At 40.5% G+C, this 17,739-nt stretch overlaps 1 protein-coding gene across 3 annotated transcripts in view; it reads left to right on the plus strand.

The window, feature by feature from the left end:
* Positions 1 to 17,739, plus strand: part of slc37a1 (solute carrier family 37 member 1) — a 117,471-nt gene that overhangs the window by 2,813 nt on the left and 96,919 nt on the right. For 2 of the 3 annotated variants that reach the window (XM_080038015.1, XM_080038016.1), the window contains exons 2-3: positions 380 to 566; positions 11,554 to 11,635. In XM_080038015.1, coding sequence (XP_079894141.1) covers positions 511 to 566; positions 11,554 to 11,635 — 138 coding nt within the window. In that variant the 5' untranslated portion in view covers positions 380 to 510. The remainder of the gene's footprint in view (positions 1 to 379; positions 567 to 11,553; positions 11,636 to 17,739) is intronic. The other variant, XM_080038017.1, reaches the window with a different exon arrangement.

Here is a 17,739-nt window from a genome sequence, read left to right on the forward strand (position 1 = left end):
AAAGTTCCATGATGATATCTATGTTAAAAATGTTACCCTATTCAACTGCAGTGTCTCTCCTCCATTACAGTAGCCTTTACTTTAAGAGGGGATAACCACTAAAAAGCTACCAATATAAAAGGTCTATCACATCAAAACCTATTCTAGGGATGTATAGGATATAAAAACTCACAGCTAGAATTTGTCCACCCAGATGGTACTGATAAGTGACATTTTGGGACTTGGCCCATGGACTATACAGTTACTGTGATATCACCTGATCTTGACAAAAAGTGATTGGAAACTGTGAAACTGCCATGGAAACTGCTACCTCTAGTACTTGTTATGCCCTCACTGATGGACTCTTTCTGTCTCCCTTACCACCACTGTCTCACTCTAGCCTGTGTCCTGTGTTCAGACCCCTGGCTCCAGTCCTGTGTGTGTGTGTCAGCCATGAGCTGGAGCTGAGTCTGTTAGCCTGGAGCTCACACCACCACCTGTCACTCACACTGGCCTTTTCTCTCACTAAACATGGCCACAGTTCCTCCTGGCATCCGCCTTCTGGTGTCCTTCAACAGGGATCAGTGGTAAGTGTGTGTGTGTGTGTGTGTGTGTGTGTGTGTGTGTGTGTGTGTGTGTGTGTGTGTGTGTGTGTGTGTGTGTGTGTGTGTGTGTGTGTGTGTGTGTGTGTGTGTGTGTGTGTGTGTGTGTGTGTGTGTGTGTGTGTGTGTGTGTGTGTGTGTGTGTGTGGTCTCTATGTACTTTCCTCTAAATCAGGTCACTGGTTAATCATTGGATATTTTGTCAAACTAACTTTTAGTTTCTGAAAACAAACTGTGTCAGTCATTGACAGTTTGTTTTTATATTTGTCCATGTGTGCTAATCTTAAAGGAATACTTCACCCATACCGAACCAACGTCCTATCATTATAAAATCGCTATTATAATATAATGAATGAGGTTTTTCTTCCCTCAGTCTTCCCTTGGCCCAGCTGTCCTGTTAATCCTAACCCTACATTTTACCATGTATGATGTCACACATGGGGAAAATGTAGGGTTAGACAGTAAAACCATAAAACAATCTTTCTGCCTTTTCTCAGGCTAGGATGAACCGATTTCAATTTTTTTTGAACATTTATACTACATAGGATCTCAGAGTTCAATACACCTTCATATTTCTACCGGTGAAGTAGGTCTTTACGTTGACTTGTGAACACACTGCACTCTCCGCCGTTTGATCATTTGGGTCATATTCGCCGCCGCCCGCTAATAAGCAGGAAAGTCTGCTCTACTCTGGGGATATGTTGGTGCTAACCGGTGCTGATGGGGACAGTCTGCTGTGCTGATGGTGCTTTACCCAAGCTAACCGGTGCTAACTTGTTTCATATAAAGCAAAACCGATAGCTGTACTCAGGCAACAGACAAATGTTCACAGAACTTATGGGAGCCCGACCTCCTCGCTCACCCTGAGCATGGACCATAGATAGTATATAAAAAGCATGGACATATAAAGAAGACCCTAAGCCACGCCTGCTCCTTTTTCCGGTCCTTGTAGTAGGGTTGGGCGATTAATTGAATTTCGATTTCGGTTACAATTTTGGCTTCCCTCGATCATGAAAACAAGATAATCGTAATAAAACGGTTATTGTGCGGCACGCCGGGTCATGTGTAGTAAATGCAGCGCACCCTTCTGTCTCCACCTGCGCTCCGCCCCGCCCCCACCCGAACACTGTCGCTTTCAGCGATTCCAGTGCAATTGTTTATTCAGCATAAAGTTAAAACGCTCGTCCAGGATGTTACACCGAAACACAAAAGCCTTGCGCGATTGAAGCAGTGTTTCACTCGGTGAAACATGGTGTGAGTGAGACACTGTGATGGCGGTGGGTAACGGTGTTATTCACTTTGAGAACTTGCCGGTGTGAGCCGCCGCGCAGAAAAGCTCTGTGGCTTTACGGGTAAAGGCCAGGACACACCGGCCCGATAATCGCCGTCGTAGAGTTTCGAGGGGACGGAGACACCAATCTGTTTGGTGTGTGCCGTGAAATCGTCGTAGTTGATGTCGTCGGGCTTCTTTTGTTCAATCGGCGGCGGACAGTCTTTCAGTTTGAGCAATTTGATTTGTGGAGGGCTAGCGAATCAGTGAAGCCCGGAAGTGAGGCGGGTAGCACAAACAGCTAACAACATTTAGCCATCGTTTTAATGTGTTTGTTTGTTTCGTTCAGCGAGTACTCACATGCATCAACCCTTGTTGACTGCTCGACACTCTTTGCTAAAAATGGTGCTCTTTATGGTCCATAAATATAAATACGTATTTCTATCTATGTTTATGGTCTAGAGAGCCGTCCCATCATTTCCGGCTTCCGTATTTTTTTGGGCCACAATACAGATTAGCGCCGCCTGCTGTTATGGAGACATTACGTCCCGCGCAAGCGCAGAGCATACGGAAAGGCAACAGTCGGTTTGGTGTGTTCTTTGCACTTTTTCGGCCGCGACGGGAAGACTGGAGCTGCCTGAATCGGCAGTCACCATTTTCGGGTAGTCGGACTGGTGTGTCCTGGCCTTAAAATGATAGTCGGGGATTCCTGCACGTTAACGTTGTTGAAGGGAAAGGCTTCCGCTTTCTGATTGCATTTCTCGAGCCTGAATATATTGTGCCATGTCGGCAAACTATCTGCGCGACAAGAGCAAATATACAGTGAGACGCACCCCCTCCGTTAGTTTCAGTCTACAGACGAAAAGTTACAACCAGCACCTAAGCATGGACTTCGTTTAAATAAAGCGTCTAATATTTATGATCAGCGCTCTGATGCAAATTCTGAAGTCTGAACATAACGGTGTCAGCTGTGGTGTAGTTTTTTTACAGCAACAACGTGCACTGCAAAAAAACGTGAAACGCTCGGCTGCTTGACGCCGATTGGCAGAGTCGGAGTGCAGTGTATTCGCACCTTAAGACTGTAGCCTACTGTACCTGTTTCTTAAAATATTTCTGAGTAATATGGATATTTCAGTAAAGCAATGGGCTCATACTACTGACACCTTTTGGCCATGTGAGCTAAGTAATAGGATGAGGCAATGCACATGCATAATATTGTCAACTTTGTATAATGCACAGGGCCTAAATAAACAGAACACATCATCTAGCAATTGATATGCCAATTACCGATTGAAGATGAGTGCACAGAAAAGCTGGATCTGAGAGGGTTTCAGCGGGTTCTTTAGTCAGTGGAAAAGTGGTAATATCAAAGGTACTGCACCTGTGTGTACAATTAACTGTTACTTGCTGATAACAAGTCACCATTGCACTGCAGCATAATGGCATTAATAGAAAATAATAAGGCTTACGTTAAAAAGCTACGTAACAAGGGTCTTCACATTAGGCAACAAATTAAAATGCACACAATATAAATCCTAAAAATAAAATAAAAACAGGTAGTTTTCACACTTGAATGTAATGGCACATCATTCATATGATGTGTGGTCAGATTCACTAACTTGTTTATTTATTCTCTGATAATAAAGTTCCACATTTAAATCTTAATTTTGTTTTTATCTGGGCAAATGGGTTATACAGATGTGAAACAAAAAGATACGCTGCTCCCTCACCAACTAGGGATGGGAATGGAAAACTGGGCATCGGCTGGGCACCGGTTCTTCTTCAGACCCAGTGCCCAGTAAATCAATTCCTTGGAATCGTCAGCATGCCTGCTTAACGATTCTGCTAAATGGTTCCGCTCGTTGCAAATGCCTCATGACTTCACACACGCGCTGCGAGTTTCCATTTTGGCAAACGACACAAGCACGAGCACAAGCAAGCGCACTGACGGTTAAACTTTTAAACGTCCGCTGTCTTACTAGTCAGAATTAATGTGTGTAGGCCTATGTGTGGGCTAATAAAAGAGGGAGAGAGATCAAAAGGCGAGAGCAGCATAAAGCAAAGCAAAAAGGATTTCTTGACCGCTGCCTTAAGGCCCGCTGTGTTTACTCTCGTTCATCAGCTGTTCTAATGCTGCCACCGGCGGTGGAGACGAACCCAAAGTAACACACAGCGGGACTCGGTGGTCCGGTGATAAGAAAACGTTTAACAAGGCTCTTTATAAAGACAGTAAGACACACTTAAGGCTCATTTATGCTCCAATTCCGTGCGTAAATAGAGACATACGTTTACAACGTTATATCCGTCACTGCCCACAGTTAGCTAAGCCATACTTTGAGAACAGTTTGACATGACCTGACATGATTAAAACCAGTGAAAACAGTAGCTTCAAAGTTTGATTTATACAGGAATATCTTCCCATCCTTTGTCATGTTAAAAACGAGTCATTTTCAGACTGCTGTGGGGAATATAAACAGCGTGTTATGAGCAAAACTTGGTGCTACAACCGAAGCTACATGGGCGCTAACGCTAAAAATAAGACTCGATAAACGATAAAATAAACTAAAAATACCACTAAAATCAGTGGAAAAAATATCTTCAAAGTTGACTTCCACACTATTAAGTTCCAATCCTTTGTCCTGTTAAAAATGAGGCATTTCCAGACTGGTGTGGGTAATAGAATTATGTTTTTATGAGCAAAAGCTGAATGCTTGTCCCAAAGCTAAATAGCTATACACCAGTCAGGCAAAAATACCAATAAAAACATTTCTTTCAGTTTCACTGTTTGAAAAAACCCACAAGTAGCTTCCTATCCGTTGTATTATTAAAAACGAGGCATAGACTGCTGTGGTTAAGATAAATTAGTGGAGTATGAGCAAAAGCATTCTGTGTTGGTGTATGTAACATTCAGGCTGTAGGCTACTATGGGCATCTTGTCGCTTAGCGGGGAAAGCAACATGGCTGTCACTCGGAACGTTTTCCATTGGATCTCGGGGCCGTGGACCAATAAGAAATGGGGGGAGGGGAGTTATCATAGACTGCACGGTGGACGTTTCTGGGGGGGGAAGCATGGCCATATAAAGAAAATATGGGGATGTGATATGGGGATGTGGCTGTGCCGACTATTACGTAATAGTCGGCGAGAATTCTGACTGGAGTATATTGGGGGGGAGGGGTGGGGGTTTCAGAAAGGGGGAGAGTGAGAAAAGGAGAGATTGTTATTTTTTTATATTTTGGCATTCTCTAGGCACACCGTGGACCCATGGATATGTTGGAACACGTTTAAAAAGTGCATTTAGCATAATATGTGACCTTTAATATTCCAAAAGGCACAAGCTCTTCCTTGACTGTGTTTTGAGGGCACTGAAAGGCATTTGGGCTTAAAAAGACAATTTTTTTTTTGTCTGGATCAATTAATGTGAAAATTGAAAATGTTCTAATCCTAAAGTACTCTTGATAATCTTTCAAGACACACACTAGACAGACTTCAGATCAGATATTAAAGAGAGTTAATACAAACAAAGTAATTTGTACTTATTCCCTCACCCAATTAGAATCGATAAGGAATCGGATCGATAAGCAATATCGAAATCGTTAAATTCTTATCAATTCCCATCACTATCCCCAACTATAGAACTGCTTTTCCGCCAACTATCCTGTGTTTGTTTATTTGTTACTACACTGGTGAAAGAAACCAAACTGGGGGTGACAAACTTATATGTGAATTCATATAGAGTGGTACAAATGAAAATGTACCGATAAATGTTGATAAGTGATCTGAAGAAGTTGATGGTGATGTGTTGTGAACATTTTGAATCATGTTTTTATCACTTCCATTCTACATTAACCGTTCACCACAACACAATCATGTTATTGATGGCAATGGCAGTCTCTAGGCACACCTTGGACCCATGGATATGTTGGAACACATTTAAAAAGTGCATTTAGCATAATATGTGACCTTTAAAACGCGAGTGAGCACTCTACGTTTGAATGCAAAATACAATTTGACCACTAGATGGGAGTAAATCTTACACTGTGCCCCTTTTAACAATTCAACTACTGCTGATGTCATATGGAGGTTTGGCCTGTGGACTGCCTGCTCATTAGACAGCACTAGTAGGCCAGGCAAAGTAACCCATTTTTGGGCCAAAAAACCGACAAATTGTAAAAGAATTTTTTTCAGCTCAGATCATTTCTATGAGGTGTCCAGAACAACATACTAAAAGTCCTAAGAAATCCTAGTTGAGGAAATATGTTTAATTCTCATCAATCCGAGGTGTGTGCCAATAAGGCGAGACACCAATAAATCCCAATAGGGCTATTTTTTTCCTTTAGTCCTATCAAAATGAAACTTTACACAATGAAAGTATCCATGAAAATGAAAACATTTTGTATTACAAGTTTCTTTGAAAATGAATTTTAATATGCAAATGAGCTATACACTAATCGTACATGCCCCAAATCAACCCAAATAGGCTTAATTTTTTCCTTTACTCCTACCACAATAAAACTTTACATAGTAAAAGTATACTAGAAAAGTAACTTTTTTTGTATTACAAGTTTCTTTTTAAATTAATTTGAATATGCACATGAGCTCCACACTTATTGAATTTCCAATCATCCTACTGCCAATGGGTGATGGCAATGCTGCTTTTAGACTGGCCTCAAACCTGAAAAACTGCCTGGCTTACCTGCCAGGGGTATAACAGGTGCCTCTCATGAATTAGATTTGTCTCTTCAAATGCCACTGCACGCAATTTGATAGCACTACAACCAATCAGTGCAATGAACAATGTGACGTATTAAGCCCCGTTCATTCAGCGAACAGTGGGATTAACTGTTAAATTTTACTTTTGCCGTGGTCGTCTGCAAAACCGAACATTCCACTTACTTGCTAATGAAAGATTTGAGTGCCGTCTTCCAAATCGTTAAGGGTCGAGGCCAAAGCAGTCTCAAACTCAAACAACATATCCGCAGCCATCTTTGATGTTTACTATCACGGCTTCGACGGCGCACTGTCGTCATCCGTTTACGTCCGCCCCAGAGCACCATACATAGGGCTCTGGCCCGCCCATATCAGATAGAACCAATTGAAATGTAGCTCAGGATTTCTTGACATATTTAATGAGCTTCAATGGAGAGTGCCCAGACCAACAGGCGCAGCACATTTAATTTGCCAGCGCCTAGTGGCAGGTCTGGATTTACAGGCTAGTGCCATTCCCTTTCCTATGCCAGATGTAGAATCACAGCCTGAAATGGCATGGAGAAAGAGGAGATTGTCACGCACCTTGGGACCAAGTAACTCCTTTGTCTACTTTATGCACCATATCCGTCTTATTTTTGTTGCTTTCTTTGGTTCTTGTGCCATAAACAGCTCGTGTGCATTCAGATCAGCATGATGCAACAAGAGTACTAACAGGTCTGTGTCATCACCTACTGAGACTGTGTCTTTTGTTCTGGCAGAGGCAATGGCAGTTTGGACAATGAGCACATCTGCATCAGCTTTGCATGGTTTGTGATATACCATTTTTATCTTACAAGTTTCTTTGAAAATGTATTTTAATATGCAAATGAGCTATACACTTATCAAATATAGGCTACCCAAAATATATCCGCATAGGCTTAATTTTTTCCTTTAAAGATCCAAGTGACTGCTGCAGATATTGCTGCGGTTGGTCGCATACACATTCAGTACTTTATGATTCCTCCCATACGTGAACCTATTGAGTATCAGCCACTGGCTCTGTTGCCAGCAGATAACAAAACATTACAGCTGGATGTTTTCTGGAAGACATCCCTACTCCTTCACTCTCAAAGGCCATCGTGGTCTGGTATGATGCAGATCCTGCATCTTCTAGATGAACACCCTGGAAGAGCTTCAGTAACATTCCTTCCAATGATTTATCTTGATACCAGTGATGAATCCTGCATATACTCAACATTGAGGTGTTTGGCAACTCAAGCTCTGCAGTATGATGTGACCCCTGTTCTGACGTTCAACCAACCCCTTCTGGAAAGCCTTGACCATTATAGGTTAACTTCTAATACAAATGTTTTACTTTTCATTTAGACTTTCATTGTGTAAAGTTTTAATGTGGTAGGAGTAAAGGTTCAAATTAAGCCTATGCGGATAGCCTATATTTGATAAGTGTATAGCTCATTTGCATATTAAAATTCATTTTCAAAGAAACTTGTAAGACAAAAAATGGTGTTTCACAAACCATGCAAAGCTGATGCAGATGTGCTCATTGTCCAAACTGCCATTGCCTTTGAGGCCAGTCTAAAAGCAGTATTGCCATCACCCATTGGTAGTAGGATGATTGGATATTCAATAAGTGTGGAGCTCATGTTCATATTCAAATGCATTTAAAAATAAACTTGTAATACAAAAAAAGTTACTTTTCTAGTATACTTTTACTATGTAAAGTTTTATTGTGGTAGGAGTAAAGGAAAAAATTAAGCCTATTTGGGTTGATTTTGGGCATGTACGATTAGTGTATAGCTCATTTGCATATTAAAATTAATTTTCAAAGAAACTTGTAATACAAAATTTTTTAATTATCATGGATACTTTCATTGTGTAAAGTTTAATTTTGATAGGACTAAAGGAAAAAAATAGCCCTATTGGGATTTATTGGTGTCTCGCCTTATTGGCACACACCTTGGATTGATGAGAATTAAACATATTTCCTCAACTAGGATTTCTTAGGACTTTTAGTATGTTGTTCTGGACACCTCATAGAAATGATCTGAGCTGAAAAAAATTCTTTTACAATTTGTCTGTCGTAAAATGCTATTTTGCCTGGACTATAGATAGATGGTTCACATTAAAAGCTTCTACATATCACCTGCTAAAGACATGATGATCTAGTGCAGGGGTGTCCAAACTACGGCCCGCGGGCCAACTGCGGCCCGCGGCCCGCTTTTTATTGGCCCGCGGCCGATTTTAAAAATATAATGTAATATGGCCCTTTGAAAAAAAAAAAAAAAAATTTTTTTTTTTTTTTTTGCATTTCTTAGTTAACCCACTAGTGCAGGGGTGTCAAACACTGATTGATTGGCCCGTGGCATATTTTAAAAATATAATGTAATATGGCGCTTTTAATTTTTAACCCTTTAGGCGCCACAGTCGCAAAATTGCGACAAGACGCTTTACTAAATCAAACAGCTGTTTTCTCTAAATAGAGTGTTATATTTTGTTCAAACTCCCCTCCACTAGTTGGCAGACATCCCATACCTAGACCTTAGCTCAGAAAAACGTTATCCTTCAATGCAAAATATTCGCGGAAATCCGGAAATCCCATCCAAAAAAAAAAAAAAAAAAATCCCATCAAAACTTTTTTTGTCATATCCTCCTAGCGATTTTTTCTGGTTTTATTGAAAACTTTTGTGGTGTTTGGAGACTCTGACGTGAAAGCACGTTTCACTCTGCAGTTATTGTGCTCATTGCTCAACGAGCAGCGGGTGCTGCCGCGAGCCCCTCCCCGACCAAAAGCACTGACAGGCGGTCAGTCTCGGAGCAGCCCCTCGGAGCAGTCCGAGCCGGCCGTCAGAGCAGAGAGGTGACACACCTCCGCGTCCAGGCTGCAAATGAATCGCGCAGTTGTTGGGTGTGAAATCGGAGATAGTGTGCCACTAAGCTATTTATGCTGAAGCTGGATTTAGGAGTTATTGAGAGAATATGGCAAGCAAAAGTAGGGAGTTAGTGTGCACTCTTTCTACGGCCCCGGTGCGTCCATGCGCAGCAGTGGTGAAGCCATGTGACGCAGCATTATATAAATGTATTTTTCATTTCATTTAATTTAACTTTTATCTATCCTCGAGACCAATTGAGGGGTGACCCTCATTTACAATGACGTCGAGTTCAAACAAATTCAAGGAAAAACAACAATACATACAATATTCAATGCAAATACATCAAGTACACAACAGAGAGAAAAAAACTATTGAATATTAATATATATATATATTCATATTATCATATTATAATGGTAATAATAATAATCATAATAATAGAAGACAAAAGTAAATTAAAATGGGTAAAAAATCTAAAATCATAAAAAGTGCCTGTTTTGTGGTGTAGTTCTAGTTCTAGTTTACAACTGTTGGCTTACAACATAGTGGACATCATAACAAATGGATGGAGGGGGTGAACTTGATGAAATAAGTTCAACTCTATTTCAAAATATCAGGTGTTTCATGGAAATTACATAATCCAATATGGCCGCCGCCATATGACGTCATAATATGCAAATTAGATGAAAAAATGTATTCCCTAGATAAACTTCAGGACATTCTCAATATTTGTCTCATTAACTTTTTGTCTCTATCTCAAACCACTTTCAATCCAGAGCCTTCTGAAATTTAGGTGTCAAAATAAAGTATTTTTCAAAATTAAACCCGGCGCCTAAAGGGTTAAATAATTTAAATGCACTCATTATATTACTGAGAAATATGTCCCATAAAAGAAAAAGAGCAACAAGCCCATCCCAGAGGACCCTGAATAATATTTTATTTTAAATTAATATTATTATGGAAAATCTATGTGTCCTTCTCCAATAGCTTCTAATTCATCTGACACAGTGTCTCCATTTTTTTTTTTCATACAAAATTCTTCAGATTTAGCCTCTTAATTTCCCTCTCAAAGTGCACCAGATTCATGCATTTCACTTTAAAAACTTAAAAAAATCTCCCGGGGGGGCATACCCCCGGAACCCTCTAGGAGGGTTGGGACCTCGGCTGGATACTATTTTCCCCCTGCTGGACATTGGACGCAAAAGCAGAAAACACTGGGTGTATCATTGGCATATAAACAAGAGGGGGAATGTGTCTGTTTAATGTGCAAGGAAAGTGTTGCCGTGAAGAAGGATTACAATTTACGAAGACACTATGAAACTAGAAATCAGAGCAGCTACATGTCCTGATAAATGTGTTATTTTTGCAAAGTGGCCCGGCCCTTCGTAGATTTTTATGTATGTGACCCTCAGTGAAAAAAGTTTGGACACCCCTGATCTAGTGGCTTCAGGACACTGCAGTGGGACACTCACTCACACACTGGCTGACACATGTTCTCTAGCTGTTCACAACAATGTCTACAGTGGGTTTTCTCTAACTGCTCCGTACACACACACACACACACACACACACACACACACACACACACACACACACACACACACACACACACACACACACACACACACACACACATATCAGAGATAAGATAAAACATAGAATCATTAATCTGACTAAAGTTTGTGCTGTGTTTTAAAGATCGAGTGTAAACATGATGGAGCTAAAGCAAACAGAGTGAATGGTCAATGAAAGTTACAGGATATCCTGTATGTATGAGTAGAAGGATGTATCATTGAGAATTTTCTGATGTGTGTGGTGGTGCTACTGTGTCCTAAGCTTTCTGTCTACTTCTATTTGCGGAAGGTTTAACATTCAGCTGCCTCATTTGATGAACTGTCTCTGCTGATCTTTTACTCAGCCACATGTAAAGGCTTCTACTTTGTGTGCCTAAACATTTCACAACACCTTCCCCTGTTGTGTGATGTGTGTGGTAATGGGAGTCAGATAGAGTATGGAGTTACAAATGTGTTATATATTTTCTTGTTACGTAATTTTACGAAGTGATGTGTAACACATCTTTTAGTCCCTGTTACTAATAAATACCACCTGCTTTCCTGTGCGCAGGTACAGAGCTCTTACCTTCATCCTCACCTTCCTTCTCTACACCAGCTTTCACCTCTCCAGGAAACCCATCAGCATTGTCAAGGTAACATCTGTGCCGTCTTAGATCCCGCAATGTAAAACATTTAACTGTTCCATAATGTCACACACAACACATTGTTGCCCATAATGTAACAATTTATTACATTTTGAGTCTGTTACTAGATTATGGAGCGAGCAAAATATTCAATAATTCATAGGTTAAAGGGCTGATTGCTTCAATGTAGAGTGTAGTATCAAGTTTGTGTATGAATACTATGAGACTTGAATTACATTAAAACCATTGAAAGAATGCTTTTTTACTTCTAGACCAGACCTGGGCATTGTGTGGCCCGCAGGCCACATCCGGCCCGCTGGCTGTCTCTGACTGGCCCGCGTGAGGTCAATGGAAAATTAAGAATCAAACGTAAATAAGTTTAAATCATGCATGGAATACAACTGCATTGCTTTTATTTTGAAGGCGAGTTTATATTTCGCGCGAGCTTATGCAGCTTACTCCAGTCTTCACTGGTTGTAAGTCGCAATTCAAAAAAAGGAGAAGAAGCTTGTACAGTAGTGGCCAAAACAAGATGGAGGTGAAAATATTCCTTCACCTCCATCTTGTTTTCCCCGCTAAGCGATAAGCTGCCTGTAGTACAGCAAAGCATGCTGAATGTTGCATACACCAACCCAGAATGCTTTTGCTCATAATCCACACATTTATCTTAACCACAGCAGTCTATTAATGCCTCGTTTTTAATAACACAACGGATAGGAAGCTACTTGTGCTTTTTTTCTTTCAAACTAAAATAAATGTTTTTATTGGTATTTTTGCCTGACTGGTGTATAGCTATTAGCGTTGGGACAAGCATCCAGCTTTTGCTCATAATAATCCATTTAGATTCCTCACAGCAGTCTGGCAATGCCTCGTTTTTAGCAAGACAAAGCATTGGAAGGTAATAGTGTAGAAGTCTAACTTTGAAGCACATTTTTCCACTGATATTAGTGATATTTTTAGCCGCTAGCTTCTGAGCTAGCTTCGGGAAAAGCATCGATCTTTTGCTCATAATAACCCATTTAGATTCCCCACAGGGGCGCTCCGGTGGCGTAGTGGATAGAGCGCGTCCCATATTGGCTCCGGCCTTCGTTGCAGTGGTCGCGGGTTCGAATCCGACCCGTGGACCTTTACTGCATGTCATCCCCCTCTCTCTCTCTCTCTCTCTCTCTCTCTCTCTCTCTCTCTCTCTCTCTCTCTGTCTCCCCATTTCAACTCTGTACTGTCTAATAAAGCTTGAAAATGGCATAAAATAATCTTTAAAAAAAAAAAAGATTCCCCACAGCAGTCTGGCAATGCCTCGTTTTTAGCAAGACAAAGCATTGGAAGGTAATAGTGTAGACGTCTAACTTTGAAGCAAATTTTTTCACTGATTTTAGTGCTATTTTTAACCGTTAGCCCCAGAGTAGCTTCGCAGTAGCCTCCATCTTTTGCTGCATTTTTATTGTGAACATTGTTGAGATAGGCAAGAATATTGCAACTTTTCATTGCACATATCTTGGTGAATGGGAAATGTATATTTCTTGTTTTCATATGGAAAAGTATGATATTTTGAATAAGACAGGCAAGGTAACAAGTGACCTTTAATATTAAGGTAGAATCACTAAAAGTGTTGTATTCAAGTTTTTATCCTGAAATATATACATAATTGTGAATTCCTAAGGCCTCTCTGAAAAGGCATGCCTGGCCTTGTCCTGGGACAGGTCAGGGGTGAGAGAGACAAGGGGGGCAGTGGGTCCTTGAGCTGGACACACACACACTGTAGCAGGTACAGGTGGTTCAGATTAATTCAGCTATTAGAAATTAATCTGATGATTAATAATACTTTAATAATTTCAAAAGGGGCACCACCATTCATTCAAGAATGGAAAAGTAATAGCAAATTGTCTCGTTTAATCAAAGGATTTATTCTCAAATGTTGATTAGCTCAATGTTCAGTTAAACAAATCAATATTAATAAATCCTAGTCTCAATGATCATTTCCATAAAATAATGTAATCAAGTAATTACTATTATAAATTTGGTAATATGATCTTAACACTGAAGGCTACAGAATCTTTCACTTGTTGATTGTTGACACTCCAATAATATCCACACAAATAAATCACAAACACTTCTGGTTACAATATAAGAACATTTATTTTAACCACAATGAAACTTAAGGTAACATCCGTTTTATACACGCATAAAGCAAATACACTTAATCAAAGAAAAACGTCTAGAACATTGTTGTTTATACAGCCATGTACCAATATGTGTGTGTGTGTGTGTAAGTGAGTGTGTGTGTGTGGGTGTGGTGTGTGGGTGAAACGAAGTAAGAAAAGGGACGGGGGAGTTCTCACGTGACTTAGGACTCGAGAGGCACAAAATGGCGACCGAAATAGGCTAGGTTATTAAGACCACAAAATGGCATCCCTGGATGGCTAGGCTAGTCTAGGCTATTCTACTTCCACCCGATGCGGGAAATGACTACCACGGGTACTCAAAAGGGCGTCTACTTCCGAACAAAGGACCTGGCGAAGGGATTTGAGGCGGGGAATTTTGAAAAGCCACTAGCTCTTTAAAAGGGATTCTACCACAGATCTTAACACCAATTCTATCTGATAAAGACTACCATAAGGGTTATCTAACGTGTGTGTACGTGCGTGCAGGAGAGGAAGAGGAGGAAAGACCACGCTTGAGCGCGGGGAGGGGGAAAAAGAAAGGTGTGAGGTTTCTAAAACATACAGCAGACCTAAAACCACACTGCAGCGTTGAATGAAATGATCGAACTTTCCCGTTCTGGCTCTCCGTGGGGGAGGACAAACGGAGATAGATCACACAGCTTGTTCAAAATAGCAAACACAAATTCGAAAATAAACAGTATTGTTCAACTCTTTAAAAAGTAATAATAACTAAACATCTGCCCAGGTAATTATAAAGCCAAAATCTCACTTGGGGGAAAACTAGTTTCCACTGCTTCGTCGTCGTTGAGGCGGGTAGGCCAATCCTTTCCGGACTGACGGGGCTCGCAAGACGGCGATCCAGTCCAGGCTCCGAGCCTTTGGCGGTCGGGGAGCTGGTCTCTGCGGTCTTCCGATCGCAGGAGAGAGGCAAAGGGCGCAGCTGACTTTGTGCGGAGGATGGCGATCGGGGACAACGTGATCGGCTTACGGTCCGCTGTCCAAAAGGCTAGGTTTCTAGGTAAACCGCCTGTTTCTGAGTTCTTCTGGTCGTTCCAACGGAACAGCTTCAACACACTTTGTTTTTTCTAGAGATCGCCGCGGCCGCAGGCGATAGCTTTAGTAAAACACGTGGTGGTTGGTTCAGGGCTGAAGAGGGCCCCTGTAGATCTGTACAGACTTGTTGTTTCTATATGTGGGTCCGCCAACAGCCGGTCACGAGAAAGAAAGAGGAAGCCGCGGGGCATCCTTTTAAAGGTCCCGGTTTTCCACCGGGGTGGAGTTTCCGGCTAGCGTTTGGATACGCCCACCTGAAGAGGTAAAGGTGTACTGCAGTGTTTTGGCCGCACGGTGGCGGCACATAGCTGTCCATAGGTTTGACCCCCTACAACACCCTCATCTTTCCCCCACCCTCTCCCCTCCTAATACACACACCCACTCTCTCTGTCTTCAGACTATATAAAGCCAGGATTTTGAGCAAGAAGGTCTGCTGTTTTTTGGGGAAGTCTTGACTGTTCCACTTTTTTGTTCTTTCAGCATGGACGAAAAACTTAGAAGAAAAACTCGAAAGAAACACTCTGAATCTTTTTGAGTGCAAAATACTTAGAAAAATTGAGGGCTGTTCATTTTTTGTTCTAGAGAAGAGGGTGAAGCTCTGAACCAATTCTTCTTTTTTCTGAGAAGATTGGTAAGGAAACATTTGGGTTACTAATAGGAATTAATTGATGAACCAGGTTGTGGAATGGCATCAAGTTGAAGTTTTGAGCTGTTGTGACCAACTTTTCCTGACTCTTTGTGTCGCAAAATTACCATTGTTATAAGAGTTTGAAGAAATTAAAATTTATATGACTTTGGTGAAAGCTCGGCCATAAACTCAGAGAATATTTAAAGTTGTGTAAACGGTGGATAAACTTATATACTTGATAGCGCTCCGAATAGGATCTCTTGTGGATCAACAAGGTTTTAAAGCTGTGGAACCAACTTTTTCCTGACTGTTTGTGTCCCAAAATCACCATTGTTATAAGAGTTTGAAGAAATTCAAATTTATATGACTTTGGTGAAAGCTCGGCCATCAACTCAGAGAATATTTAAAGTTGTGTAAACAGTGGACAAACTTTGAAATTTAAAGAAGAGATGAACATGAACTAAATTCAATGTGAACAAATTACATAAAACAAATAAGCTAAGTCTTATACTTATCTACGTATATTAACCACATTAATGGGAGTGTAGGTACTTATTTTCCTTCCTTTCATTTTATTTTATCTTTTCTTTCTATATAGTGAACGTATAATCTTTTTATATTGGTTGAATAAAATTTCTTGAAAACTTTATAAATCCTGTGCCTAATTTTTAGTTTAGAGTTGGGAACAAGGACCTAATTAGGGTTTTTCTTTAAAGAGATCGCGGCGCTCCTGAGGTAAGCAATTCAAACCTACACTACGACAACACCAGTGATAATTAAGGATACACATCCCATAACACACTCCTTGAAATAGGAGGTAATTGCATTTATCTACTGGCCTAGCTCATCCAGGTGTATGAACTTAGTGAGGACTTAACGGTAGTCTTTTGAAGTCTGGGGTAATGTAAGGTATTCATCCACCAGAATAATTAAAACCTATTATCTTATCTCCTCCTTTCTAAAAACTTATCTAGGAAAAAGGTCTGAAATCTGGACTTAACCTAGGATAAATTAGAAGAATGTGTCATTAGGGGACAAAACAGGGGGAGATCTGGAGATAGGCAGGAGTCAAAGGGTCACATGCTTTAAACCAGAGCCTTTAAGGTAATAAAAGGTGTGACGGTTTTTGGTGAAAAGTAAAACCTTTTGGGAATTGTGTGAATTGACTTTGGTCCTTCTTTCCACGTTGAAGGGTGATGGTCAATGAACACATAAACTTTATAGTGGAACAGGTTTATTCAAGGAACAAATAGACTTGGCGGGCTATATATACACGGAAACGTCCTGCAACAGCATAGGGTAACAGGCACTGCAAGCTATGGACCTATGGGCAGACGCCAATGGCTTCGCTTCTGGACAGGGGTGGGGGAGCTGATAGATTGTATATAAAACGAGGGGAGCTGCAGCTCGGTTTCAAAAATAGGCCATCGTGAGATTAGCTGAAAATCAGGGTATAGAGGCATACTACAATAAATGATCTGAAAGTTTTTTTCAGCAAACAACTAAAGAAAAACGTATTAGGGACCTCTAAGACCATATAATATTGACAGAAAAGTGTATAATATGAGACCTTTAATGGTTATTATTAGCCTACTTGCTTGATTTCTTTTTAAATACAGAGGTAATTGGTCGTTTTGGAACATGTATTTCCCAATTTACACTGCATTCCAAATTATAAGGCAAATTAGATTTTCCCAGATTTTCCTAAATAGTCGATGCAAATCACAGTCAGTATTATTTTCAAGTCATCAACCGTTAGAGTATATTTTGAATTTTATTGAACAAACCTCCCAATAATAAAAGTATTTTTTTCAAAAATAAAAAACTCCAAATGCACTGTTCCAAATCATTATGCACAACAGAGTTTCAAAACATTTTATAGGTTGTAAACAACTAAAAATGGTCATTTGTTGAATTTGCAGCATTACGAGGTCATATTTAGTGAAATCAAAAGCTATTTCAATCAAAAACATCTTAACAGGCCATGTTACATGTTAACATAGGACCCCTTCTTAGATATCACCTTCACAATTCTTGCGGTGTATGAGTGTGTGAATGTATGAATGGGTGAATGTGGTAAGATATGTAAAGCGCTTTGGGGCTGAGAAAATCAGCTAGAAAGCGCTATATAAGTCAAATCCATTTACCATTCACAATTCTTGCATCCATTGAACTTGTGAGTTCTTGGAGAGTTTCTGCTTGAATATCTTTGCAGGATGCCAGACTAGCCTCCCATAGCTGCTGTTTTGATGTGAACTGCCTCCCAACCT

Source organism: Ammodytes marinus (genome assembly GCF_949987685.1).
Source record: "Ammodytes marinus genome assembly, chromosome: 12".
Classification (NCBI taxonomy): Eukaryota; Metazoa; Chordata; class Actinopteri; order Uranoscopiformes; family Ammodytidae; genus Ammodytes; species Ammodytes marinus.